Source organism: Kogia breviceps, chromosome 6 (genome assembly GCF_026419965.1).
Source record: "Kogia breviceps isolate mKogBre1 chromosome 6, mKogBre1 haplotype 1, whole genome shotgun sequence".
Classification (NCBI taxonomy): Eukaryota; Metazoa; Chordata; class Mammalia; order Artiodactyla; family Physeteridae; genus Kogia; species Kogia breviceps.
The window spans coordinates 66,263,572-66,290,613 of record NC_081315.1 but is presented as its reverse complement, the minus strand read 5'-3'; the positions used below and the strand labels follow the sequence as shown (position 1 = coordinate 66,290,613).

At 37.1% G+C, this 27,042-nt stretch overlaps 1 protein-coding gene and 1 long non-coding RNA gene across 8 annotated transcripts in view; one reads left to right on the top strand and one right to left on the bottom strand.

Moving 5' to 3' along the window:
* ARHGAP24 (Rho GTPase activating protein 24) overlaps positions 1–27,042 on the bottom strand; it is a 771,354-nt gene that overhangs the window by 48,844 nt on the left and 695,468 nt on the right. For 5 of the 6 annotated variants that reach the window (XM_067035989.1, XM_059066405.2, XM_059066406.2 and 2 more), the window contains one exon: positions 7,786–7,993. In XM_067035989.1, coding sequence (XP_066892090.1) covers positions 7,786–7,993 — 208 coding nt within the window. Of the gene's footprint in view, positions 1–7,785; positions 7,994–18,923; positions 19,191–27,042 lie in introns of those variants that run through there. The other variant, XM_067035991.1, reaches the window with a different exon arrangement.
* Positions 1–27,042, top strand: part of LOC136794366 (uncharacterized) — a 135,540-nt gene that overhangs the window by 20,288 nt on the left and 88,210 nt on the right. The window lies entirely within an intron of this gene.

The following is a 27,042-nucleotide window of genomic DNA, read 5'->3' as shown; positions in this document are numbered from 1 at the left end:
ATTGACATATATACACTAATATGTATAGAATAGATTAATAAGAACCTTCTACATAAAAAAAATTAAAAATAATAATAAAAAAAAGAATTACCTGGGGCTTTGTTTGAAATGAAGATTCCTAGGTATCCTCAAACCTTTTGAATCAGAATGAGAGCCAGTGGGGTCTGGGCATCTGAATCTTGAGTTGTCTCTCTTGGTCATTCTTATACAAAATAATGCTCAAGAGTCTCTTCTGTGTCTATAGTGCTCTCCCTTTCAAGTTCACTTTTTATAACTCAGGTCAGTAATGCTCAAAGCTATACTGCTACCCAGAGGATAAAATTAAAATGTGTCTGGGTTTTCTGCCTGTAAATTTTAGGCTTTTTTTTTTTCATCTTATCTCTGTAGACTTGCAATTTGTTTTGTAATCCTGTCAGTCACCAAAACAAATGAAAAATAAACACAGGAGAACAGGAGGAGGGACAAGGACAGAATGAGCTCAGTATAAGGGAGGGTAGCTGGGGTACCTCGGACAGCAGCTGTTTTATGTGATTCTTGGACAGTGTGTAAAATCACTGGCTTCTCCAGGCTTCTGTCCTTGCTCTTGAATGCTTTGTTGTAAGTGCATAGTTATTTTGTTGCTGAGCAATTAATGTTACGATGGTGACACCCACATGGCCATTTTTGACCCTACCTTCCCAGCTCTTCCAAACTGTGTCTTCTTTGACAGCTGATACCATCCGGAGAGCTTTGGAAATGAAAAGACACTTTGCTTCTAATCTGATTTTACACATTCTGCATTTCATTTTTGTCCCTTGAAAGTGGGAAAGTTTAATATAAAATGTTATATTTTAATTTTTTCATTTATAAACAGAAATAATGAAGAAAAGAAAGGTTAGGAACTCCAATGTCTGTTGTGTTTTACAGTTGACATAAACTGATTAAATATAAATTCTTTCAGGTCAATGAGAGTGTCCTTTCTCTCAGAATTCACCTTGGTCATGGAGTCTATGGGAATACATCATCTAACTGCTAAGTCATGCCTACATAAAAGTCTCAAACTTGAACCTCAGAATTGGGAAAATAGCATTTGATATAATTAAAGAAGAGCAGAAAGTGCATGGTTTCATAAAAATTGGCACATGCACTTGCAATCTCTCTAAATTCAATTAGTGTATGTTTTAATTTCTTTTTCTCAAACCATCTTTCTCTTCTCCCGTAACACAAACCAATATAAGGATATGAATTACTATACTGTCCCTGAAATCATGTTTGCGAAAGCTACTTAGTGACATGGAAAGTTGTTTATGAGGTAATGTTAACAGGAGAAGCAAGATGTAAAAACTGTGTGATTCCAGTAATTGTGTGTGTGTATATATATATATATATGTATTTAGATATATCTCTATATTTAAGTCTCTATATCTACTTATTTATATATATAGCAAGAGCTCTCTGGGTTGTTTAATTTTTTTTTTTTTTTTTTTTGTGGTACGTGGGCCTCTCACTGCTGTGGCCTCTCCCGTTGCGGATCACAGGCTCCGGACGTGCAGGCTCAGCGGCCATGGCTCACGGGCCCAGCCGCTCCGCGGCATGTGGGATCTTCCCGGACCGGGGCACGAACCCGTGTCCCCTGCATCGGCAGGCGGACTCTCAACCCTGGGTTGTTTAATTTTGAAATAATCATCTTTCTTTCTTATATTCTTCTATATTCTAAATTGTATACAAAATGTTATAATTTAAAATACAATTTTAATAATATTTACATTAAATTTTAATAACACTATACTTTTATAATTTTAAAGTGGTATTTAAAAAGTTTGTTTTAAAATTCAAATTTTAGAGCTTAATGTTAGAGCTACAATAATAATAGGAATAATATTAAAATTAGAGATTATCTTTGCAGAATTCCTGTAGGAATTTCTTTCCAGGTTTTAATAAACATAAAGATGAAAGCTAAATCTGGTTGATCCTTTAGTGAGATATAAGCTTTATTAGAATAAGAGAAAATACTTATTCATTGTCATTCTTTAACATATTTCACAAAGAAAAATTTCTGTACTTTGCTTTATATACTAATATCTACTCAAAACATTATGCACGATCTGCATTTTTTAACTTACATTCGTCTTTAGATCATTTGGATGGTGAACACTGGTGAGCTTATCCTGAACTAGAAAATGTTCCCAGGCAGTTTGTCTTCACATCCCCAAAACTGAAACCTGAACTGGGACGTGGTCATGAGAAATTTTAAACTCAGTCAAGTAACTAAAAAAGCAGATGGGGCAGAATACTCTATTTGTACACATTTCCAAAAATAATATACTCTCCTTGGGAAATTATGGATTATTTATTCTCTAAGAATGTAATTTACAATTACATTTGGCCACAAATACGTTACTCTTTTCTTTTTATTTCACTGTCCATGGATCTGGAAATCCTTTTTTGAAAATCAGCAGAATCCAGTAATTTTTATTTCTGCCTCCCTACTACTGAAAGACTCAAGTTTAACAATTTATTTGTCAAAACAAGCATATTCAGATTGCCAGAGTGTGATACCATGATATATTTTGGTTTTCATCCCTAGCTCCTGGTCAGAGCTCCTAAAACCCTTGTCATTTCCTAAATTATAAGAGTAATAGAAGCAACTTTTGTTATAATATTTGTTTTTTATCCCCAGTTCCTAAAATAATTCTGGAGTGAGGAAGGTGAAAGGAAAGTCTTTGTTATTCATACCAAGCCCCTTTCAACCATGCCTGAATTTATGTTAAGGCATCCTTGAGAAAGCCCATAAGGATGATGGAGGGTGCAGTGAGTGAAGGGTTGTTGCCAGAGAAACCAATCAGGTAATTAGAAGGTTGGAACTTTAGCCCAAGGGTTTAATCAATCATGCCTATATAATGAAGCCTTCATAAAAATATCCTCACTGAAGAGGTTTGGAAAGCTTCTAGGTTAGTGAACACATCGTAGTGCTAGGAGGGTGGTACGACTGTCGAGGGCATGGAAGCTCTGAGCCCCTACCCCATTCCTCCCTGTGCATATCTTTCATCTGTGTTCCTGAGTTGTATCCTTTCATAATAAACCAGTAATCTAGTAACTGAACTGTTATCCTGAGTTCTGTGAGCTATTCTAGCAAATGACTGATCTTAAGGAACCTCAGGTTTATGGCTAGTTGGTCAGAAGTACAGGTGGCAACCTGGGACTTGTAATTGGTTCCTGAAGTAGGAGAGGGGCAGACTTGTGGAAAGGAGCCCTTAACCTGTGGGATCTGCACTAACTCTGGGCAGTTAGTGCCGGAATTGATTAAATCGTAGGACACTCAGTGGGTGGCTACCAAGAATTGGAGAATTGCTTCTTATGGAAAACCCACACATTTGGTGTCAGAAGTGTTCTGTGGGTGGAGTAGTAGAAAATATTAGTTTTCCCCTCACAGAATGACTTTTTCTTTTTAACATGTAAATAAAATTATTCTATTTGCTTGTTAAATATCTTTCAATGGATTTCCATATCTCTTTGAATAAAAACTAAATTTCTTATTATAACCTACTGGGCTATTCAGGATCAACCTCTTTCACCTCACCTCCTAGGATGTCACTGGTAAATTTTACCCAAGATTTATGGAGGAAATAATAAAAACTACATACAATTTTTCTGAAAATAGAGGTTGAGGGAACATTTTCTGGCCTACTTTTGAGGCCAGAATTTCTTTGATAATAAAACTAGTCAAAAGCATTCCAAGAAAAGAAATTGCTAGGTCAATAGCCCTGATGAATATGGGTCCAAATATCCTCAACAAGTTATTTCCAAGTCAGATACGTCAATATATTAAAAGAGTAATACATAACAACGAAAAGTGGTTTATCCTAAGAATGCAAAGTTGGTTTAACATTTGAAATTCACCTCATTAACATAATAAAACAGACAAACCAGATAGTTTCTGCAATAAATGCAGAAAAAGTGGATTTGATCAAATTCAATTGTCTGTCATTATTAAAATTGTCAGTAAACTAGAAATATAAGAACATTTTCAAACCTGATAAAGGGCATCTACACAAAACTTATAGCTACCATCATGAGTAATAGCAAAAGACTAAAAACTTCCCTCTACATATACAAAAAGTATATCCACTCCCTACTACTGTAGAATAGTTCTTAGCAAATACAGAAAGTCAAGAAGGAGGAATGCAAAGCTTATTGAAAAGGAAGAAATAATACTCTCATTATATACAGTCAACAAGATCATGCATAGAGAAAATCCTAAGGGATCGAGAAGGACCCTCTAGCATTTATAAATAAATTTGCCAAGTTTATAGGAAAAATCTCTCTATAAAAAATCATATTTGTATAATCTAGTGATAAGCAATTAGAAAATTAAACATAAAAAACAATACTATTTACAGGAGCATTTATAAACATTAAATAGTTAAGGATAAATTTAGCAAAATGGAGCAAGATCTTACAATGAAAAATACAATACAATTTGTATTGCTGAAATACAAAAAGTCCTAATGACATGTAGAGATGGGCTATGTTCAAGGATTAGCAGATTTCATATTTTTAAGATGTCACTTTTCTAGATTAATAGATTTCTAGATTCAATGAAGTTTCTATCAAAATCCCAACAGGATTTTTTGTAGAAACTGACAAACTTATACTAACTTTTTTACAGATATGCAAATGACCTAGAATATACAAAATAATCTTGAAAAAGAACAAAGTTGGGGAATTTACTCCACTTGATTTCTAGACTTTAAAGCTATAGGGATTTTCTCCTAAAATAGTGTCCCACAAATTTTTCCTTCTCTGTATATGCTTGCCACTTCTTTCCATTAAGTTCTGGAGTTTATTTCCCTTTCCCCAAATCTGGGCTGGCCCTGTTTTGTGACTTGCTTTTATCAATGCAATGCTTACAAGCTTCCAGCTTTACTCTCTTAGAACCCTGAGGCTTAATGTCGCTTGGTCTGACTAATCTGCTAGAGATAAAAGTTGCGTGAAAAGACACACTATTGGATGTGAGACTACAGAGAGAGACAGACAGACAGACAGAGACAGAGAGAGAGAGAGAGAGAGGGAGGTAAAGGACCACGCAGCCTTCAGCTACCTTAGTCACCTTAGACAATGCTATGGACATGTGAGTGAAGCCATACCTTAGATCCTTCAGACCTAACTGATTTACATGAACCAACACTATGTATTGGAGAAATGAGCACATCCTTGCCAAGGTCTGCCTAAATTGCTGATTTATAAACAAATGATTGGTTGTTTTTGCTTATGCCACACAGTTTTGGGGTGGTTTAATACACCAGTGTAGAAACCTGAGCCAGTGAATGACTGAGGAAACGAATGACACTCCTTTTTCTCAAAGCATACTAGCAATGTCACCATATTGTTTCTGACGCTGAAATACTCTCTGTAACTCTCTTTTACAGATTTTCTAGTAAATGGGGAGTTTCTGTAGTTACACTTCACAAAATAACAAAAGATAAGGAAATTTTTGTGCAGCATGAAATTAATTAAAGATCTTTCTGATTAAATTTCTGATTATAAAAGTAATGTATAGTTACTGAATTTACAGTATAAAAAAGGGGAGAAGGTCATTCATTATTCCACAAAATTAATGTTTATCTTTTGTTATATTTTCTTTAGTCTCTATGAACTGATGCATTTTTATACAAAAAAATACATTTTTCTTAACTGGGATCACATTTTATATAAAGTTCATTGTCAGCCTATAGTTACAGAGAAATAATTTTGCTTACAGGGCACATCTTTTATAAGTATCCTTAAGTATTTAAAATATCCCCCTAAATTGCACATATTAGCAAAGAGCTGTTAAAAGAACCAAATTTTAAATGCCTGTGTCAAAAGAATTCTTAATAGGTAAACTTTGCTATTAAGGTCATCTGCATATATTTAGGCCATACATAAATGTAAAGAAAAAGACCACTGAAATTTATCAATGTCACATGAGTTCATTGTATAGGATGTTGTTTATTCCATAATCTGATATTTTATTTTGAGGATCCCATTGACAAACTTTTTTCTAATTTTGTAACAAAAAATTACATTTCTCTTAGATAAACCATTGTTTATATCTTGCAGACAGGCCTGAAGTATGGAGCTGCTGATCTTTTTTTTCTTTCTAAGTATAGAATAAGAAGACATGTGGCTCCCACACCAAAAATATATCTGCATTTTTGAAATTTGTTCTCTGACCCTAGTTTTGAATTCATTTCTTTACCACCACATTTAATTTTTCTCTCTCAGAGGGAATTTATGAATCTTTATAAACTGTGACACTTTTTGTAAAAAGGTGGCATTTTGATCAATTAATTTATCCTGTCTAATTTTTCCATTTATTATCTAATCTATGTTTTCCCAAAATTTTAATAAGTAAATAACATTTTATTATATTATATTAACCAGTCTATTGCTAGAGATAATAGATTGGAGTTCATTCTTCACTATTATGGAAATTGTAATAAGCAACATTGTGCTTCAGTTTTTTCCATATATCTGATTTTTTTCTAGGACTGGGCTTTCCTGCTTAAAGGGTCTTGAAATACATTACCAAATTTCTTTAGAAAGACTATGATGATCTGTACTCTCACCATCAGGGCACCTACCTCAACACATCTTGCCAGCATGATTGTATCACTGTTCGGGGTTTTGTTAATGTGACCAGTAAAGGGGCATCAAATGAGTTACCATGAATTTTTTCGATTGGAACAAGCCCATACTCTCAATGATGCTTCCTTTATCTCGTATAATGTATTCAAGAGTCTTCTTGTCTATCTGTCCTGTAGATCTGTCTATCCACACGATAATTCTATACTTTCAAAGAGAAATACTACGTAAGGAGGCAATTTTCAAGTATCAAAACTATTGTTATCCACAAATCCAATACTGAGAATCTCTCCTGAAAAAATAATCCAAAAACAGAAAATATTTATATCAATGTATACTCACTACAACATTACTTGTAATAGTAATAAAGTCACGACTTAAATGTCCAAATTTATTGAAGCAATTATGAACAATAAACCTATAGAGTGAAATAGTTATTAAAAATTATGCTTACAGAGGTTGCCAATGATCAGATGTTAAGTTAGAATATGCTGGAATAAAAGGGCATTTTTCAACTCTTGATATGAAAAAAACTCTGCTACAAATGTTGAGTTAATAATATTAGGATAAATGACTATTGTTTTCTACTGAATTAAAAAAATTGAAGAGGAGGAGATAATTTACAAAATATTATCAGTGTTCAACTCAGTTAGTGGAGTTATGGATGCTTTATGCATTCTTCTCTGCAACTTCCATTATTTCCTGAATTTCACCATACTATATACTTCTCCTTGTTTCCTTGCAAATCTATTTTAGATTAAGATGGAGCTATATATTTAAAAATATAATGCTTTTAATTACATTGCCAATATCCCAATCTCTGTTTATCAACACTTTTAATATCCCTTAGCTGAAAGAATTCAAAGAAACATCAGAGAGAAGACTCCTATTCTGAAAATTTACTTTCCTGATGTAAAAGTTTAATACAGTTTTAATTTAGGGCCAAAGGAAAAGAATAAATAATAATGTTTTAAGGTGGGGGGGAGTATGGCAGAAAAATCTAAAGTATCAAATTTTTGACTCTGTAACTTAAAAACAGTCCATCTTTGTGAGGCCATATAATCCATCTTTTAAACTGTTACAACATCAATTAAGATTATGTCATCTCAGTTTACTGCAAACTTTTGGTTGAGTTTGAGTGTCTCAGTGAAGGATGGTTAGTGAAAACTTGAAATCTACCTGTCAAAGGATGGCTTCTCTCCACAGTCAAAGGCATCCTGCAGCTCCTTGACAAGGTTAGCCTGGCCCGGCAGTCGGAAGAGACCCTCTTCCTTCAGCCCCCTTTGTCGGATAAAGTCCACACACTGCTCCACCAACATTGGAGCCAGACGGTGTCCGTATCTCTTCTCATAACGGACAGTATCTTCCAGTTTCTGTCCAAAAATGCCTGGAGAAATAAAGGATCACAATGAATTTGAGAAATTCATCTTTTCCCACTTTTTTTGCTTTCTTTTAAAACTCAATGTAAAGGGAAAACAAAGATTGGAATGCTAGCAAGCATTTCACATCTGGTACTTAACATTATTACAGAATTAAATTCTTTATGTACAATTCTTCAAATGAAAAGGGTTTACCTTGTGCTGTCCTTTCTCCCTGTATTCCATATTTAACCCAAAACTGAAATGGAAATAGGGAGTTTGAGATATCCACTTTGAAATAAGAAATATTGCAATAAACATAATTTCAGTTTTGGGTTTTCTTTTATTTTTTCCTTTTGGGAAAAAACGTATTCAAAAACTTAAAAACAGAAATATTCTGTAGATAATAGTCAAATTCTACTTCTGTTACAAGTGTAACTTTATGTCTAATTTTCATTTAGTTTAAATATTATTCATGTCTCTATTCACCTTTTGTTTTCAATCAAGAGATGATGCCATGATTATAATCAAAGGGATAAAACCACGAAAAGAAATGCAGAATTTTCATCCACATAAAATATTTCAGACAATGTTGGCTCTTTAAAATCTTAAACTATTAATTTATTGGAAAGAGAAGTATTTGAAATATGAAGCAGTTCATACTAAAAGTGAGGAGACAGGGTCATGGTGGTTTGTCCTAACAGGGAGGCATATATGATTACACATTGCCTAGAATTGTCAGCACATGGGGGTAATAAAAATCAAAACAATTTTGATCAGTTTTATCAATGATTTTTAATGATTTTTAATTACCTACAAATGATGCATTTCTTGGTGCATGCATTTGGTACCCCACTGATTAAGAAACAATGCCTCTAAAATATATTATTATCAGTTGGTAGCTTGGAAAAATGATAACCAATGAGAAAAGAGGGAGAAAAAGAGCCAAAGCAAATGTGATTCCAATGTTTCCAGATGGGATGGCTTTAATGATCTAATGATTTTCATAAAAGGGGAAGAAAAATTAGTGTCGCATGTTGAAACTATGTAAGACTCCAGAATGTTTGGGGAATATTTCAAAAACATCAGGTTCAGAATTTAACAGTAAGAATATATGCTTTACCTCCCTATCTGTAAAATAATTTATGTATGGATTCAGTAATGCAAAACCATCACATTCCAAGCAATAAATACTTGCTACCAAAGAGAATATTCTTAGCCTAGGTAGAAACAATAACACAACAACAAACCAAACTATTGTACACCTGGTATCAAATCTGGCACTAATGGTATCCATATATTCCTTCTAGGAAAAAAGATTGAGTTACCTGTTATTAATATTCAAATGCATATAAAACAGAATTAGGAATTAGCTTAGTTTGTAGACTTTGGAACAAGCAGTTTCTCGATAACGGTTTGTTAAACATTTTCCCTTAACTCAACAGATATTTTCTCTTGTTATTTTTATTTTCGTGGCTGGAAAATTAAATACTTCTCCCACTTCCCAAGAGTCTTCTGGAGTCTCTAGGAAGACTTGTTTATCTTGATGAAAGAGAAATATATAGCTGAAATTGCCAATCATGACTTTTTCCATCTTGAACTTGGACATGCTACCTGTGACTAAAAGTCATCTTTTGACCATTAGGCAACAGTCACGAGGGAAAGGCTGAAAGATTCACAGAGACAATGGGGCTGAAATCACTGAACCACTGACCCAATACCAGCAGCAACTCCTTGGAGATTTTTTTTTTCAATGTTAGAAAAATAAGCCCCTGTATAAGTCACCGTTCACTGGGTTTTCGATTATTTGCAACAATGCCCATTTCTGTGTGAAGTGGTGATAATGATTTGGAAGCTCTTCTAGTATTTTAATAACAAAGCTTGAAAACTGGTTATGAATGAAGAATACCATATCTTTTTCCCTGGAGTTCTTTGATGCTTATTTGCCTGGGATGTTTGGTTCTATCCTGCCAAAATTGAGGAGATAGCCTTTCAGAGGCACTTATAGCTTATATTAAAACATAATATTAACATTTGGGAATAAATCTTACATATCTGATTTTTCACTTATTGTTTTGGACTGATACATTACATAAGGTTTCTCCCTAAATCCAGCAGAAAATCTACTAAAGATGTTCCAGTTCAACCTCTATGAGCGCTACAAATGAGAACCAAACTTCCAAGATTTGGTTTTATGCAGTAATGAAAAACAAACATTCTTTTCTTAAAACTCTCAGGATTTCTTTTTTCCCCAAAACTCAGGGATATTATAAAGGACACAGTACTTTTTGCTTTAGATGGGCACTCTTTTTTTTTTTTTTCTCCCCTTGTTACATATAGGCTTGCCTATATGATAAGAATTTTCTTAAGAGGTATAGTAAGAAATTAAAAACCAAAAGCCCTAATATCCTTTCATGTATTAGGTACCTAATATGCACTAAGTCCTTGACATATATTCTCTTGTTTCCATAGTAAATATACAAGGTAGCTATTTTATACCTTAGGAAATTGGGCTCAGAGATATTAAATAAATCACCTAAGGTTAGTTACACAGCACCAAGTGGCAGAATGGAAATCCATATCCAGATTTAGTCAGGCTTAAAAATCTTTGCTTGTTCCTGAATACCTGTCCTCTTCCACTTTATTTAATCCCAATTATTATGTGTCCTCATTTCCTAGTAATTTAAAATATTAATACATTCTAAAAGTGAAGAAATTAGCATATCTTTTCTGTGCTCTAAAAAATGGTAATAGCTAGGCTGTATTTATGTATGCCAGGCATGGGTACTAGAAGTTTACTTGCATTTCTCTCATTTAAAACTCTCAGCATTCTATGAGGTGGGTACCACCATTTTACTAAGGACGAGATGGAAGCATAGAGCGATTAAGTAACTTGCTGCATGTCACAGGGCTGGTAAAAGATGTTGCCAGGATTTGATCAAGGCTGTTGGATTTCAGAGTCTCTGTGTATTACACAATACTGCCTAGTAGGCATAATGGCTGAAAATTGAGTTACAGAGGAAGAAACATGTCTCTTACTAGTTTTCTGGCCTCAATTCCTGTCATCACACTAGGAGTGGTGATTTCTGTTGAGAAAATTGCAAATTCGGAGGGAAGTCGGGGGAAAAAAAGGAGAAGGAAAAAACTCAGCATCTTGCACAACAAAATGATTTACTTAATATAAAGAACTATGCCTATTTAGCAACGGAATATGTAAAAGAGTTTAAAAATGTAGACAGTATGTACACATACTTAGAAATTCCTGTGGGAAAAATAGTAATTTTCTGCTATTTTTCTGGTCTTGCCAAGAATTAGGTAATGATTAGATGTATACTTCCCATTCTGTAGCATTGGAAATAGAATGTCCCAAACATCTCTGACTTACAAAGGTAGATGGTGAGTTAACTTCCTGTGTGAGAATGGTTTTTTTGTACAGAAAGGTAGGGGGGAATTCTTTTTTTTTTTTTTTTTTCTTTTTTTGCGGTACGCGGGCCTCTCACTGTCGTGGCCTCTCCGGTTGCAGAGCACAGGCTCCGGACGCACAGGCTCAGCGGCCATGGCTCACGGACCCAGCCGCTGCGCGGCATGTGGGATCTTCCCGGACCGGGGCACGAACCAGCGTCCCCTGCATCGGCAGGCGGACTCTCAACCACTGCGCCACCAGGGATCCCGGGAATTCTTTTTTAAAAGCTGCTTTAGTTAGAATTTTCTTTGAGGGAGCAGTGAAACTTCAAATTTTAAAATAACAAAAAAGCACAAGGTCATGATCTAGCCCCAGCTAGCAGCATGGAGAAAAGGACACATTGATTAGTAGATTATTAACAAGTATATTCCCTGTGGTGTGAGTCTTGTAAACAGTTCCAGCTCTGTCCATTTAAATTCTCAGAGAGGTTTCACATTCCCTAACAGAACCATCCTGGGAATTTCTGAATGTTTCCCCTGGAAGTACATTGATGGTGTCATGAAGCATCACTCAGGACATGACTTTCCACTAGGTTGAGAAAATAAATTGCACAGGTAATTTTATTATATCTGTGGGAGGATGTTTCAACTGGAGGGAGAGACAGGAGAGAGAAAAAAATATAAAGAAAATCTACATATCTTCAGCATTTGCGAGGTTTCTCCTTTACATGTGATTTATATACTCAATAGCTAGAGGCAGCCTGTGATGTTATTGAGTGTGATCTAAAAAATATACTCAAATTCTACCCATCCTAAAAGATAAATAAATACAAACTAAACATCTTTGGACTCTCTGTGCCTTGTATTTATTCACTCTGCTTCTTGATTCCCAACTAAGTATAACTCTGTTTCTATTTCATCACTTTCTATCTTCTTGTCAACCTGTTACAATGTGGCCTCTGACACCCTCATTCCACTAAAAGAGTTTTTTCTATAATTACCAATAACTACCTAGTTTCCAAATCACTGGCAGCCAAATTTTCGCATTACTTTATGGCTCACTCCCTTTAAAGCTATCAATCTCACTCTTCTTCCTGACACTTCTCACACCTTATGTAATTCTTTCCTTCAAGAATACTCTTTTCAATCTCAATCCTCAATATTTCTTAAGTGACTTTTATAGAGCTGGGTTCCCAAGCCAGGCAAGTGCTGCCACAGTGATCTTCATAATATTTAAATCAGATTATGCCTCTCTTTTGCTTCATTTCTTCCCATGGTGCCCCCTGGCCAACCAAACTCCTTTTCACGAAATACAATGTCTCCACAATCTGATCTCTGCCTCTTCATCCACTATTCAAAGTACAAATGTTTAGGTAGCACCCTTTCTGTGCCAGGCACTGTGCCATATCCACGCTCATTACTGCTGCTTCCTCACAAACAACATACTCAATAACTATACTGAACTATTTGTTGTTTCCTATATGTATTATGACTTACTACATCTTCACATCTCCTTCTAGGAGGTAGGTCCTGCTGTCATGAACCAGCCTAGGAAAACTTATCGTGCAAGATTCAACTCACAACATCTCCTGTGTTAAGTCCTTACTAACATTCCCTCACCCCCATCCCAGACACAAAACTTGCTATTTTCTTCTTTGCTTTCTAAACATATTGCTTTGTAATTGTTTATTTAGATGCCTAGCCATACTGGACTAGTACCTCACCAGTCAAAAGAAGATTGTACTTTCACAATTATTATAATAAAACAATTATTTTACATTTATTATTACTGTTATAAATGATATTGGATAACAGTTTATACTACATATTTATCCTATAAACTTAAAGGAGGTTTAGGTAAATTTCCAAAAGTACTGCAGACATAAGGACTGAACTGGGAACATGAAAGACTCCAAGGCTTATACTCCGTCTACCATAGTGTCACGGTCTGAATGTTTGTGTCCCTTCCAAACTCCTAGGTTGAAAATCTAATGCCTATGGTAATGGTTTTAGGAGGTAGGGACTTTGAGAGGTGATTAGGTCATGAGGGCAGGGCCCTCATGAGTGGGATTAGTATCTTCATAGAAGGGACCCCAGAGAGCTCTCTCACTCCTTCCCTTTCAGCCCCTTGGGAATACAACAAGAAGTAGACAGTCAGCAACCCAGAAGAGGGCTCTCACCAGATCCTAATCATGCTGGCCTGATCTCAGTCTTTCAACCTCCAGAACCATAGAAATAAATTTCTGTTGTTTTAGAAGCTACCCAGTCTGTGGCATTTTGTTATAGCAGCCTGAATGAATTAAGACACATTGGTAAACTCTCTTGCTCCCTGGAACTTAACACCAAAGTGGGTAAGGATTGAGTGTTCCATAAACATTTGTAGAATTAATGCATGCATTAAAATAAAATACTTCACCTCCTCAATTAGAGGAAATAAATGACTAACTCCAAGGCAAAATGAAACTTATCAAGACTTCTCAGGTTGTGGCACTGATTCCTATAAAAATGTGAAAACAAAAAAGTCTTTGATTTGTTGATGAAAAAGGCAGAAGTTAGATAACTTCTCAGTTACTACTTAAATTTTCTATTATCAGTTATTTTTCAGAGTTCTCTGTCCCTTCCATGCCATAGATTACATGCTAAGCCATATAGAGAATTTGCTTTTACTTATCCTTTCTGCTTACTACAACTGTGCTAACAGAATAAGTCACGGTGTCACCAGGATTGTAATAATTTTCAATTAAAAATGAACATTTGCCCATGGTAAATGGACAAATAAAAATAAAAGACAACCAATTTAGTACACAACTAAGAAACAAAGACAGCCAAAGCTTACTTCAGTCTGTTAGTAGCACTTTCTAAGCAGCCAACAAACCTTCTATGGATAGAAAACTTTTAATTCAAGAAGCTCAGAATCTATAATAACCAATGAATATATGGTAAAATCTTGACTCTCCTTGTAGTCAGATTGGGGAAGGAGGGAGAAAAATAAAGGCCTGAAAAAAAAAAAGTAAGTGTAATAATGTGATAATAGTGACCCAATAGCCTTGTTCTTAGACCAGCAGAGTAATTATACTCACCATTTACATCCAGGTACCAAGCCATGCAATTTACATGTATTTTCTTATTTGACACTCACAAATATTCCACAAGGATATCTCCCTTCTACAAATAGACTCAGAGATGCTAGGTGACTTGAAGTCACATATCTAGAAAGTGGTAGATCTGGGGTATAAACACAGGTCTATATGACTCTAAAAGCCTTCCTTTTCCACTATGTTATGTTAATTCAATTCAGACATGTTTTTCCCCATAGGGATGCTGACTACTCTTTTAGGATCATGTAAGAGAAAATGTCTTTCCATAAATTTCGAAAGACTAAATCTGATTTCATGTAGTTCAGATGAATCACTGCTTTTCCAGATGAGTCCATGGTGAGTCTTTTATTCAAAAACTCCTCAGACTTCGTATATAATTTGTTGTAGTGCTTATTACAGATTAAGTAATTACTTATTTTATATGTTTCTTTATACTCAAGGAATCTGTGAACTCATAGATTCCAGGAAACTTGTTTGTTTGCCTTCTCACCCCCAAAATCACTTGGTAGATGCTCTGTAAAACTTTGACATGTGAATTAATGAGCTACTCATTTACAGCACCATTTAAAATTATATGGATTTGGATAGTAGCATTCTGTTGGACAAATCAATTTTGATAAATGTGACTACAACATATACAACATTAACTTTTTTATGCTTTAAGGTTAACCATCACTTAATGTATTAACATTTTCACTTATAAACATACCATCTGCATATACAGAGAAAAAATAGGTTCTGAGGACAGATCAGAATACTTTAAATTAACTTTAAAGAAAATGCTGGTGTTATCCACCACCTCTGTAAAGATATTCTATTTTAATTCACTACTGTCTATGAACTAGCAGAAAAAGATAGGTAATAATACTATACTTCACCAGCCTGCAATAGATCTTGAATCCTGGATTGAATAGACCCATTGCCATTCTTAACTTTGAGAAGAAATAAACAAGTACAAATATATATTTCTTATCACAAATGTGCATAAAAGCACTTGAAAATAGCTATGAAGATAAGGTGGCCAGGTGGCAGCATATAAGAAATATAGGGGCTATAGAGTAAAGAGTATAACAGGTGAACAGAGAAGGCATGATGAAGAAATGAGAGCCAACAATGACTTGAAGACAGTGTAGAGCGTGGACAGACTACAGAGGAGAGAGAGCATCACTGCAGAGGGGGCACTGAACAGAGCAAAGAGGTGTCAAAGGAGATGGGTTCAGGGAGGAAGAGGGGATAGTCTGGGGAATTGGAAATAGTTGGAATTACTTAGAAGCCCTTGATAGTTGCATGAAACGGGATATCCTCCTGGGAGCAATAGGGACTCATGAAAAATTTCTAAGCCGTGGAACATTGCTTGTTAGTACTGTTTCAGGAATACCAACTGGACGACACTTTACAAATGAACTGTGTTGCAGGAATTTGTGAACAATGTTGGGGGTGAAAAGAGGTGAGGATGGATGCTGTCTTGAAGAGCCACTTCTAAGGTTAAAGTACCCTGTGTGCATGAAGCCATAAAGGCACAGACAACTAAGGTGATGGAAGTAGAAATGGAGCTGAGAGTATATAAAGAAGGAAGAAGCAATGGGGCATGACCACTAAGTTACTGTCTAGGGGGGAAAAAAAAAGCGCTGGGGAATTAATGATGCTTTATCTCCAAGAAGAGCATGACTCAGGAAAAAGACAAGGTAAAGTTAGGGTTTAAAATTTTACTTTAGTATGTCCTGTGATCACAATGATCTTAAACCAGCCAGACCATTCTGACTAGAAATTAACACTGGCATCAGGACCCAAAGTGTTATGCACTTCCAAGTAATCAAAAGATTGGTTAGGCTCTGTATATTACACATTAGTCTTATGGAGGTAAAAAAATATATAGCTTCAAAATCAAAAGGGTAAAGAGCACATTGTAAACTTTATCTCACCAGAACATAAATCCAAAGCACCACTCTCCCCAGTGCCCTGCCTAATAGATGGTTCACAGTGCCTAGATTTTTAAAACCACTGAGAAAACATGTCCGGAGACCTTTATTAGTAGCTAAACAAAGAAACAGAGGGCAGTAAAGGACAGAAGAGGTCTGTAAGAGAAAAGAACTCAGAGCAGTGAGTTCCAAAAGGCACAGCATGCAAGCTGCAATCCCACCAGGCCTCTGGAAACTTTAACTGAGTTCCCCTCTTCATTCTGAGGGCCATTCTGAAGTGCTGAGCTGCCTCTTCTGTCAGCCGACCCATAACAGTAGTAAAAAATGTTTTAAATGTGGATCAGGAAAAGCAGACGCATTACCATTTTTCACTTCTGGGTGCTTTTCCATGCTTCCTGCACCCTCCCTTTTGCTTTCATTGAAAGGACTTCAGTGGATACTCTCCAACAGACTTGGGAGAGGAACTCAGACACCCCTGTCCACTTCTGGAACTCCTGGAGCACCCAGGGGATTAAACAAAGCACAAAACGACACTATCTTCTTAAGGTAGCATGGTTTGGGAACCCGGGATTGAAAGAAAAGTCCATTCTTTTCAGTGCAGGACCTTGAATAAAGATCTAACACCCTGGGCTTCACACCGCCGCTGAAAAGAACGGCTGGTGTGGCACAGAAACAGCCTCGCAGCCCAGCCTCAGCCCAGTGCCTTCCTTCCCAGAGCCTCACTGCCTAACTGTGGTTGAGCAGGGAGAGGGAACTTAACACAGCTGAATGTCCCCTGCACCTCTTCTCCTTTACGGTTCTGACAGTAACCAGAATGCAGCTTTGTAAAATAAAAATCTGTTAATCCTTGACTCAAATGCTGAACATTCTTCAGATTACTAAGACTTTGCAGAGGCAAGGACAATAGTTTAAAAATAGCCCACAGGAGATGATAGATGGAAGCTGTTCCCCACTCTCTGGTTGGCATTTGCCAGCCCATGGGAATTTTTTGCAGCACTGCCTTCCCTCATTGGTATTTAAGGAGAGAGGGAAGAGGACATAATGAACAGCAGTGTTAGCCAGGATTCTTGAAGACATGCTATATTCCAATATGAGAGGAGAGAAGGTGGAAAACGTAAAAAACACTTTGCTCTGCATTTCGAAGATAAATTAATTGTCCCCAGAACATTTCATGTTACAAATGAGCAGTAATAACCTAGAAAAGTAGACCTTCTCTACATGTTTGGATAAACCCAATTTAGTTGCTGAGTGGTGGGGGAACCAGAAGAGGGGATGTCCTTTAAGCAATTAATCCCTAGCTTTTTTCAGTTTCTCTCACTGCCAATTTCTCTATCAATGATGTAATCTTACAGTAACCATGAAATCTCTAAAGATCTATAAAATATGAGACACGTATCTCTCATTTCATTATCTTTGTGGATGAGAGAGGAATATAAATTAACACCCGAATTCCTTGCTTATAATATATAATTCCTTGCTTATAATATATGATAATGATCATAGCCAGATATTAACTGCTCAAAGGAAAAGACTCAGAAGGAACAAGGTTTAGTTTTAAAAAGTTCCCACTATATCTTGCTTTAAATATACGGTTTTTCTTCTCTTCTATTTTTTGTTGATTACTAGATAGAGAATGTTGATTAGTAGCGGGCAAATTAAAGAAAAAAGGGAGAAAGAACAACCTTAGATGGGACTCAAGTCAGCTCCTGATTAAATTATTAGGTTACAGTACGTGACTTTAAAATTAGAATTACCTAGTTCCAATTTAAATAATCATTTGATTTAATTATCCCCATTTTAAAACAAAAGGACATGTTAAAATATGTAGATACAGAAACATTTTATAGAAATACTTCATTTTACCTATGTTGTATCCTTCAATGCCCCCTACACAAATCAATTCTGAAATACTTAGTTTCTTTTCTTGATCCTAAACTTATATTTTCCCACCCCTTGTTTCTGATCCTTCATATCTTTGCCCTTTCCCAATGCCACCTTATGATATATTTGGAAAGTCAAGGTGACTCCTATTTCTTATCAGTGTTAATCAATATGGTTCAAAGCCTCCTGAAAAGGGGTCACTACAGATAATCTGATTATTACAGTTTTCTCAGTAGGGGAGGGGAGGCAAGTGCAGGCAGCCAGAACCAAACCGATGTGATGGGAGCACAGACTTGAGAGGGACTCCGTTCAAGGTGGGAACAACATGGCTGCTTGATTTGAGTCTGGGAACAAGCCCAAGGTAGTCTCGGCCCCTCCCCTCGGCATGGTCCGGCCAGCTTGTTTGTTCTCCAGCAGTCAAGGTGATCCCTTTAGGACCACCGTTCTTTAAGCCCCGCCCACTTGGCCCAGTCACAGACAGTAATAAACAGATCAATAGGAGCCTCGAGAAATAAGTATAGACAAGCAAAACCACACATAAACCATTCTTGTACAGTTTTAAGCTCTTGGTTTCCAAACTCCCACTTTATCTGAGCGTAAACTGACCTTAAAGAATCAGAAAGATATTTTAAAAGGACATGAACATATGATGTACCTACCTTTCCGAAAACTAAAACACCGTTTAATTCTTCTGTATGTAGTTTTAGGAATGAAAGGAGTAGACGCCAAGGCACCTGAGGGGCGCCCCCCAGTACTTCGGTCTTCAGGCATCATACAGCCTCAAAATTCTGAACCCGTTTCTGGCTCCCTTTAAAACCTGTCTCTGTGTGATATCGGAATCCCACAGTTACTCCTCATGTTTGTTTATTTGTTGAAGTGCTGTTTCCTACAACTTGAAGATTTTAATCATCCAGGTCCTGGATCAGGGATAAGTTATCACCTCTCATTTACTTCTTTTTGGCAAAAAAGTTCCTTTTTTCTTGCCTAATCCCGGGAGCTTTTGAGGTTTTTTAATTATTATTTTTTTGTTTCTGCAGACTTTCCAAAATTTCACAGCAAAAAGAACCACAGCAAGCAAGCAGCACCTCCCATTCCAACAGCAGAATTTTCTTTTCTTTTTTTTTTAATTTTTTTATTTTTTTTTTATTAAGAACTGTCTTCTCAGCTGGAACTGGGGGGACTGAGATTCTCTGGAAAGGTCAGCAAATAGCGGTGAGCAGGGGAAAAGAGGAACAATGACCAAAGGCCCCTGAGGGATACTTCAGTACTGTCCTTGCTGGCTCCTGTTATCTGAGCAAAAGGGGAGGCAGATAATGGCACCTTCTCCAGAAAGCATTTCGGTGCATGACAGATTCTTTTCAAAGAACTCCCGGGTTCCTTTTATAGCACCCCTCAGCCTTTGATGCTCTCTGCGGGCTTCTCCCTTCCGTCTTCAAACTCCCGGGGCTCCCGAGGGAATCGCCACGTCAGAACAGTCCAGTGCCCGTTCCGGGAAAGGCTCCTCCTCGGATCCGTGTAGGAAGCAGCTCTGCAGGGAGCTTCTCCCCCGCTAGGTCCTGCTCCCCTTTTCTCAATGAGAGCTGGGCGGGAGCTGGCAGGGCTGCAGCTGCCTCGTCACCACGCTGTGGCTGCGGCTGCCTTCAGTGCCCGCCGGTCACATGCAGCAGGTGCAGTCACAACAGTGTGAGGGGAGCAGGGGGAGTGCCCCGCGGCCGCCTGAACCCCTAGTTTCTTCCTTTGCCTTTGCAGTGATTCCCCTGCCGGCTCTGGTCTTGTACATACCTTTACAGCTGGCTGCCTCAGTCCCTCCAGAAACCAAACAGCCCCAAACGCAGCCCCGAGGGGGTCAACTTTTTGCCCCTTCCTTTCTGCATTTATTCTCTTCCTACACAAGATTTTTTTTCCAGATACTTTGCAACTGAATCTATTTGTGAGTGCTGATGTAAATGTGCATATCGTTAAAACATATGTGTGTATTTGTATGTGTGTGAAATAGAAAACTGTTCAAAATTTAGCAGCAAAGATTCTACAGGTATAACCACAAAACAAGTTAACTCATATGTGTGTGTGTTTATACGTTTTTATACATATGTATTTGTCTGCCTATAGTTTTCGAACCAATCCTGCTTTCATCTTCTCCCCTGATCATGCATGCACCCGCTGCACCCCAGCCCCTACGTCTACCAACCCCCTTGGTCCCAGTCACTGAACAATTTACTCACTGGGTTAATCATTCATCCACCTGGCTGTTCCATGAGCACATTTGGAATGCTAGTGCTTTAACCCCAACTGACCCCTAAGGCCTCTGGGTACCTTCCTAGCTATTTAGCAGGAGCATTAAAAAAAGCTGTGAAGAGTATTACAAAGATACTCCCTTTAGAAACATCATTACTCTGACTAGCAAGCCCAGATAGGTAAAATTTTGTCACTGAGGGAATCATTATTATTTCTGCCACATGGTTCGACCGTTGTTTTTGCCTTCTGTGTCACAGCAGGCTGCTAGGAAAATAAGGAACTGTGAAGTATAACTCAGTCCCACCAAGACAGTGGCAGCGCTGGACAAGAGGCACCTTGGCCCACTGAAAACATCACTTCTCTGAGAATTGGTATGGAGGGAACACATGTGATCGCAGGACTTTGGAGTTGGGATGAATCTTAGTTAAAAGAGTTTTGTCCAACGTTATTTCACAAGTGAGGAACCTAAAGGTGAGGGGGTAATATCACTTACCACAGATCACACAGTGGTCTGTGTCAGAGGCAAGACCACATAGCTTCTTAATTAACCACTGCTTGCCTATGTGCTAATTACTCATCATGCGGATTATTCACGTTCAGTATTTTTACTGCCTTGGTAAGTCTCTGACTCAACTCTTTTCCTAAGGAGACAGAAATACACAGGAACGACCTCATTTTGTTAATAGCTAAAGTTAGGCTCTGCCCTCAGATCTAATGAACAATTAATGAATTTTCACCCTCCCCAGATCCGGGGCTGGGTACTTCCATATACATTGCCTCAAAAACAATCGAACAGAAACCCAGTGAAAAAGACAAGAATAACCAAAACAGACAAAAACAGAACCCTAAACTTTTCCAAAGTTAAATACACGTTTTGACATCCCAACTTCTGGATTTGACCTTTAAGCAGGAGCCATGTGCTTCTCAGCATCATTAATAGGGAAGCATCTGTTTACAGGGAGGTTAATCAGTTAAAGAAAGTGGAGGTATCAAGATTCAATACTGAACTAAGTTATCAGGCTTGGTTGTTAAGAGAGGATGTTTACATTTTGCATTTCCCCTGGTTCCCCTCCTTCATCTGAGTATTTGTAGTAACTTTGGTTTTTTTTCATAAAAAGAAATATCAAAGCCCTATATTTTATAATTTCACTTACCAGTTTTTAATTTCTAAATATTAAAAAACTAAGCAAACTCCTCAGGTGTCACCTATGTTTTAATCAAATGTCTAATATTGAAATGGTAAAGGGAATATTTTACATGTAAAAACAACCTGAATAAACTTCAGTGCCTCATGAAAAACTTTATTTAGAAACACAGGTTGTAGGGCTTCCCTGGTGGCGCAGTGGTTGAGAATCCGCCTGCCGATGCAGGAGACACGGGTTCGTGCCCTGGTCCGGGAAGATCCCACATGCCGCGGAGCAACTAAGCCCGTGAGCCATGGCCGCTGAGCCTGTGCGTCCGGAGCCTGTGCTCCGCAACGGGAGAGGCCACAACAGTGAGAGGCCCGCATACCAAAAAAAAAAAAAAAAAAAAAGAAACACAGGTTGTAGAACTGCAATATAGACAATGGAATGCCCTCTCTACAATAAACACATTTAAAATGTATCCGAAGGTGGTAAACAGAACTTGATAAATCAGGATGAAAAGTCACCTTCCAAATGTCTTTACAGATGCCATTTAATCAACAACCACAACAATCTTTGAGCAGTGGGAAGGAGGTTGGAAGCCAATAGATTTTTTTTTTTAACATCTTTATTGGAGTATAATTGTTTTACAATGGTGTGTTAGTTTCTCCTTTACAACACAGTGAATCAGTTATACATATACATATGTCCCCATATCTCTTCCCTCTTGCGTCTCCCACCCTCCCTATCCCACCCCTCTAGCTGGTCACAAAGCACCAAGCTGATCTCCCTGTGCTATGCAACAGCTTCCCACTAGCTAGCCACCCTACGTTTGGTAGTGTATATATGTCCATGCCGCTCTCTCACTTTGTCACAGCTTACCCTTCCCCCTCCCCATATCCTCAAGTCCATTCTCTAGTAGGTCTGTGTTTTATTCCCATCCTACCCCTAGGCTCTTCATGACATCTTTTTTTTCTTAGATTCCATATATATGTGTTAGCACACGGTATTTGTTTTTCTCTTTCTGACTTACTTCACTCTGTATGACAGACTCCAAGTCCATCCACCTCACTACAAATGACTCAATTTTGTTCCTTTTTATGGCTGAGTAATATTCCATTGTATATATGTGCCACATCTTCTTTAACCATTCATCTGTTGATGGACACTTAGGTTGCTTCCATGTCCTGGCAATTGTAAATAGAGCTACAATGAACATTTTGGTACATGACTCTTTTTGAATTATGGTTTTCTCAGGGTATATGCCCACTAGTGGGAATGCTGGGTCGTATGGTAGTTCTATATGTAGTTTTTTTTTGGGGGGGTACATGGGCCTCTCACTGTTGTGGCCTCTCCCATTGCGGAGAACAGGCTCCGGATGCACAGGATCAGTGGCCATGGCTCACGGACCCAGCCACTCTGCGGCATGTGGGATCTTCCCGGACCGGGGCATGAACCCGTGTCCCATGCATCGGCAGGCGGATTCTCAACCACTGCGCCACCAGGGAAGCCCTATTTGTAGTTTTTTAAGGAACCTCCATATTGTTCTCCATAGTGGCTGTATCAATTTACATTCCCACCAGGAGTGCAAGAGTGTTCCCTTTTCTCCACACCCTCTCCAACATTTATTGTTTCTAGAGTTTTTGATGATGGCCATTCTGACCAGGGTGAGATGATATCTCATTGTAGTTTTGATTTGCATTTCTCTAATGATTAATGAGGTTGAGCATTCTTTCATGTGTTTGTTGGCAATCTGTATATCTTCTTTGGTGAAACGTCTATTTAGGTCTTCTGCCCATTTTTGGATTGGGTTGTTTGTTTTTTTGTTATTGAGCTGCCTGAGTTGCTTATACATTTTGGATATTAATCCTTTGTCAGTTGCTTCATTTGCAACTATTTTCTCCCATTCTGAGGTTTGTCTTTTTGTCTTGTTTACGGTATCCTTTGCTGTGCAAAACCTTTTAAGTTTCATTAGGTCCCTTTTGTTTTTATTTCCATTTCTCTAGGAGGTGGGTCATAAAGGATCTTGCTGTGATTGATGTCATAGAGTGTTCTGCCTATGTTTTCCTCTAAGAGTTTGAAAGTGTCTGGCCTTACATTTAGGTCTTTAACCCATTTTGAGTTTATTTTTGTGTATCGTGTTAGGGAGTGTTCTAATTTCAAACTTTTTCATGTACCTGTCCAGTTTTCCCAGCACAACTTATTGAAGAGGCTATCTTTTCTTCACTGTATATTCTTGCCTCCTTTATCAAACATAAGGTGACCATATGTGTGTGGGTTTATCTTTGGGCTTTCTAATCTGTTCCATTGATCTATATTTCTGTTTTTGTGCCACTACCATAATGTCTTGATTACTGTAGCTTTGTAATATCATCTGAAGTCAGGGAGTCTGATTCCTCCAGCTCCGTTTTTCTTTCTCAAGATTGCTTTGGCTATTTGGGGTCTTTTGTGTTTCCATAAAAATTATGAAATTTTTTTTTTTAGTTCTGTAAAAAATGCCAGTGGTAGTTTGATAGGGATTGCATTGAATCTGTACATTGCTTTGGGTAGTAGAGTCATTTTCACAATGTTGATTCTTCCAATCCAAGAACATGGTATATCTCTCCATCTATTTGTATTATCTTTAATTTCTTTCATCAGTGTCTTATAATTTTCTGCATACAGGTCTTTTGCCTCCTTAGGTAGGTTTATTCCCAGATATTTTATTCTTTTTGTTGCAATGGTAAATGGGAGTGTTTTCTTAATTTCACTCTCAGATTTTTCATCATTAGTGTATAAGAATGCCAGAGATTTCTGTGCATTAATTTTGTATTCTGCTACTTTACCAAATTCATTGCTTAGCTCTAGTAGTTTTCTGGTAGCATCCTTAGGATTATCTATGTATAGTATCATGTCATCTGCAAACAATGACAGCTTTACTTCTTCTTTTCCGATTTGGGCTCCTTTTATTCCTTTTTCTTCTCTGATTGCTGTAGCTAGAACTTCCAAAACTATGTTGAATAAGAGTGGTGACAGTGGGCAACCTTGTCTTGTTCCTGATCTTAGTGGAAATGGTTTCAGTTTTTCACCATTGAGAACAATGCTGGCTGTGGGTTTGTCATATATGGCCTTTATTATGTTGAGGAAAGTTCCCTCTATGCCTACTTTCTGCAGGGTTTTTATCATAAATGGGTGTTGAATTTTGTCAAAAGCTTTCTCTGCATCTATTGAGATGATCATATGGTTTTTCTCCTTCAGTTTGTTGATATGGTGTATCACTTTGATTGATTTGCATATATTGAAGAATCCTTGCATTCCTGGAATAAACCCCACTTGATCATGGTGTATGATCCTTTTAATGTGCTGTTGGATTCTGTTTGCTAGTATTTTGTTGAAGATTTTTGTATCTATATTCATCAGTGATATTGGCCTGTAGTTTTCTTTCTTTGTGACATCTTTGTCTTGTTTTGGTATCAGGGTGATGGTGGCCTCATAGAATGAATTTGAGAGTGTTCCTCCCTTTGTTATCTTTTGGAGGAGTTTGAGAAGAATAGGTGTTAGCTCTTCTCTAAATATTTGATAGAATTCGCCTGTGAAGCCATCTGGTCCTGGGCTTTTGTTTGTTGGAAGATTTTTAATCACAGTTTCAATTTCAGTGCTTGTGATTGGTCTTTTCATATTTTCTATTTCTTCCTGGTTCAGTTTTGGCATGTTGTGCATTTCTAATAATTTGTCCATTTCTTCCAGGTTGTCCATTTTATTGGCATAGAGTTGCTTGTAGTAATCTCTAATAATCTTGTGTATTTCTGCAGTGTCAGTTGTTACTTCTCCTTTTTCCTTTCTAATTCTATTGATTTGAGTCTTCTCCCTTTTTTTCTTGATAGGTCTGACTAATGGTTTATCAATTTTGTTTATCTTCTCAAAGAATCACGTTTTAGTTTTATTGATCTTTGCTAGCATTTCCTTCATTTCTTTTTCATTTATTTCTGATCTGATCTTTATGATTTCTTTCCTTCTGCTAAATTTAGGGGTTTTTATGTTCTTCTTTCTCTAATTGCTTTAGGTGCAAGGTTAGTTTGTTTATTCGAGATTTTTCCTGTTTCTTAAGGTAGGATTGTGTTGTTATAAACTTCCCTCTTATAAATGCTTTTGCTGCATCCCATAGGTTTTGGGTCGTCGTGTCTCCATTGTTATTTGTTTCTAGGTATTTTTTTATTTCCTCTTTGATTTCTTCAGTGATCACTTCGTTATTAAGTAGTGTATTGTTTAGCCTCCATGTGTTTGTATTTTTTACAGATCTTTCCATGTAATTGATATCTAGTCTCATAGCATTGTGGTCAGAAAAGATACTTGATACGATTTCAATTTTCTTAAATTTACCAAGGCTAGATTTGTGACCCAAGATATGATGTACCCTGGAGAATGTTCCATGAGCACTTGAAAAGAATGTGTATTCTGTTGTTTTCGGATGGAATGTCCTATAAATATCAATTAAGTCCATCTTGTTTAATGTATCATTTAAAACTTGTTTTTCCTTATTTATTTTCATTTTGAATGATCTGTTCATTGGTGAAAGTAGGGTGTTAAAGTCCCCTACTATGATTGTGTTACTGTCGATTTCCCCTTTTATGGCTGTTAGCATTTGCCTTATGTATTGAGGTGTTCCTATGTTGGGTGCATAAATATTTACAATTGTTATATCTTCTTCATGGACTGATCCCTTGATCATTATGGAGTGTCCTTCTTTGTCTATTGTAATAGTCTTTATTTTAAAGTCTATTTTGTCTGATGTGAGAATTGCTACTCCAGCTTTTTCTGATTTCCATTTGCATGGAATATCTCTTTCCATTCCCTCACTTTCAGTCTGTATGTGTCCCTAGGTCTAAAGTGGGTCTCTTGTAGACAGCATATATATGGGTCTTGTTTTTGTGTCCATTCAGCCAGTCTGTGTCTTTTGGTGGGAGCATTTAATCCATTTACATTTAAGGTAATTATCAATATGTATGTTCCTATTACCATTTACTTAATTGTTTTGCGTTTGTTCTTGTAGGTCTTTTCCTTCTCTTGTGTTTCTTGCCTAGAGAAGTTACTTTAGCATTTGTTGTAAAGCTGGTTTGGTGGTGCTGAACTCTCTCAGCTTTTGCTTGTCAGTAAAGGTTTTAATTTCTCCATCAAATCTGAATGAGATCCTTGCTGGGTAGAGTAATCTTGGTTGTAGGTTTTTCTCCTTCATCACTTTAAATATGTCCTGCCACTCCCTTCTGGCTTGCAAAGTTTCTGCTGAAAGATCAGCTGTTAACCTTTTGGGGATTCCCTTGTGTGTTATTTGTTGTTTTTCCCTTGCTGCTTTTAATATGTTTTCTTTGTATTTAATTTTTGATAGTTTGATTAATATGTGTCTTGTCGTGTTTCTCCTTGGATTTATCCTGTATGGGACTCT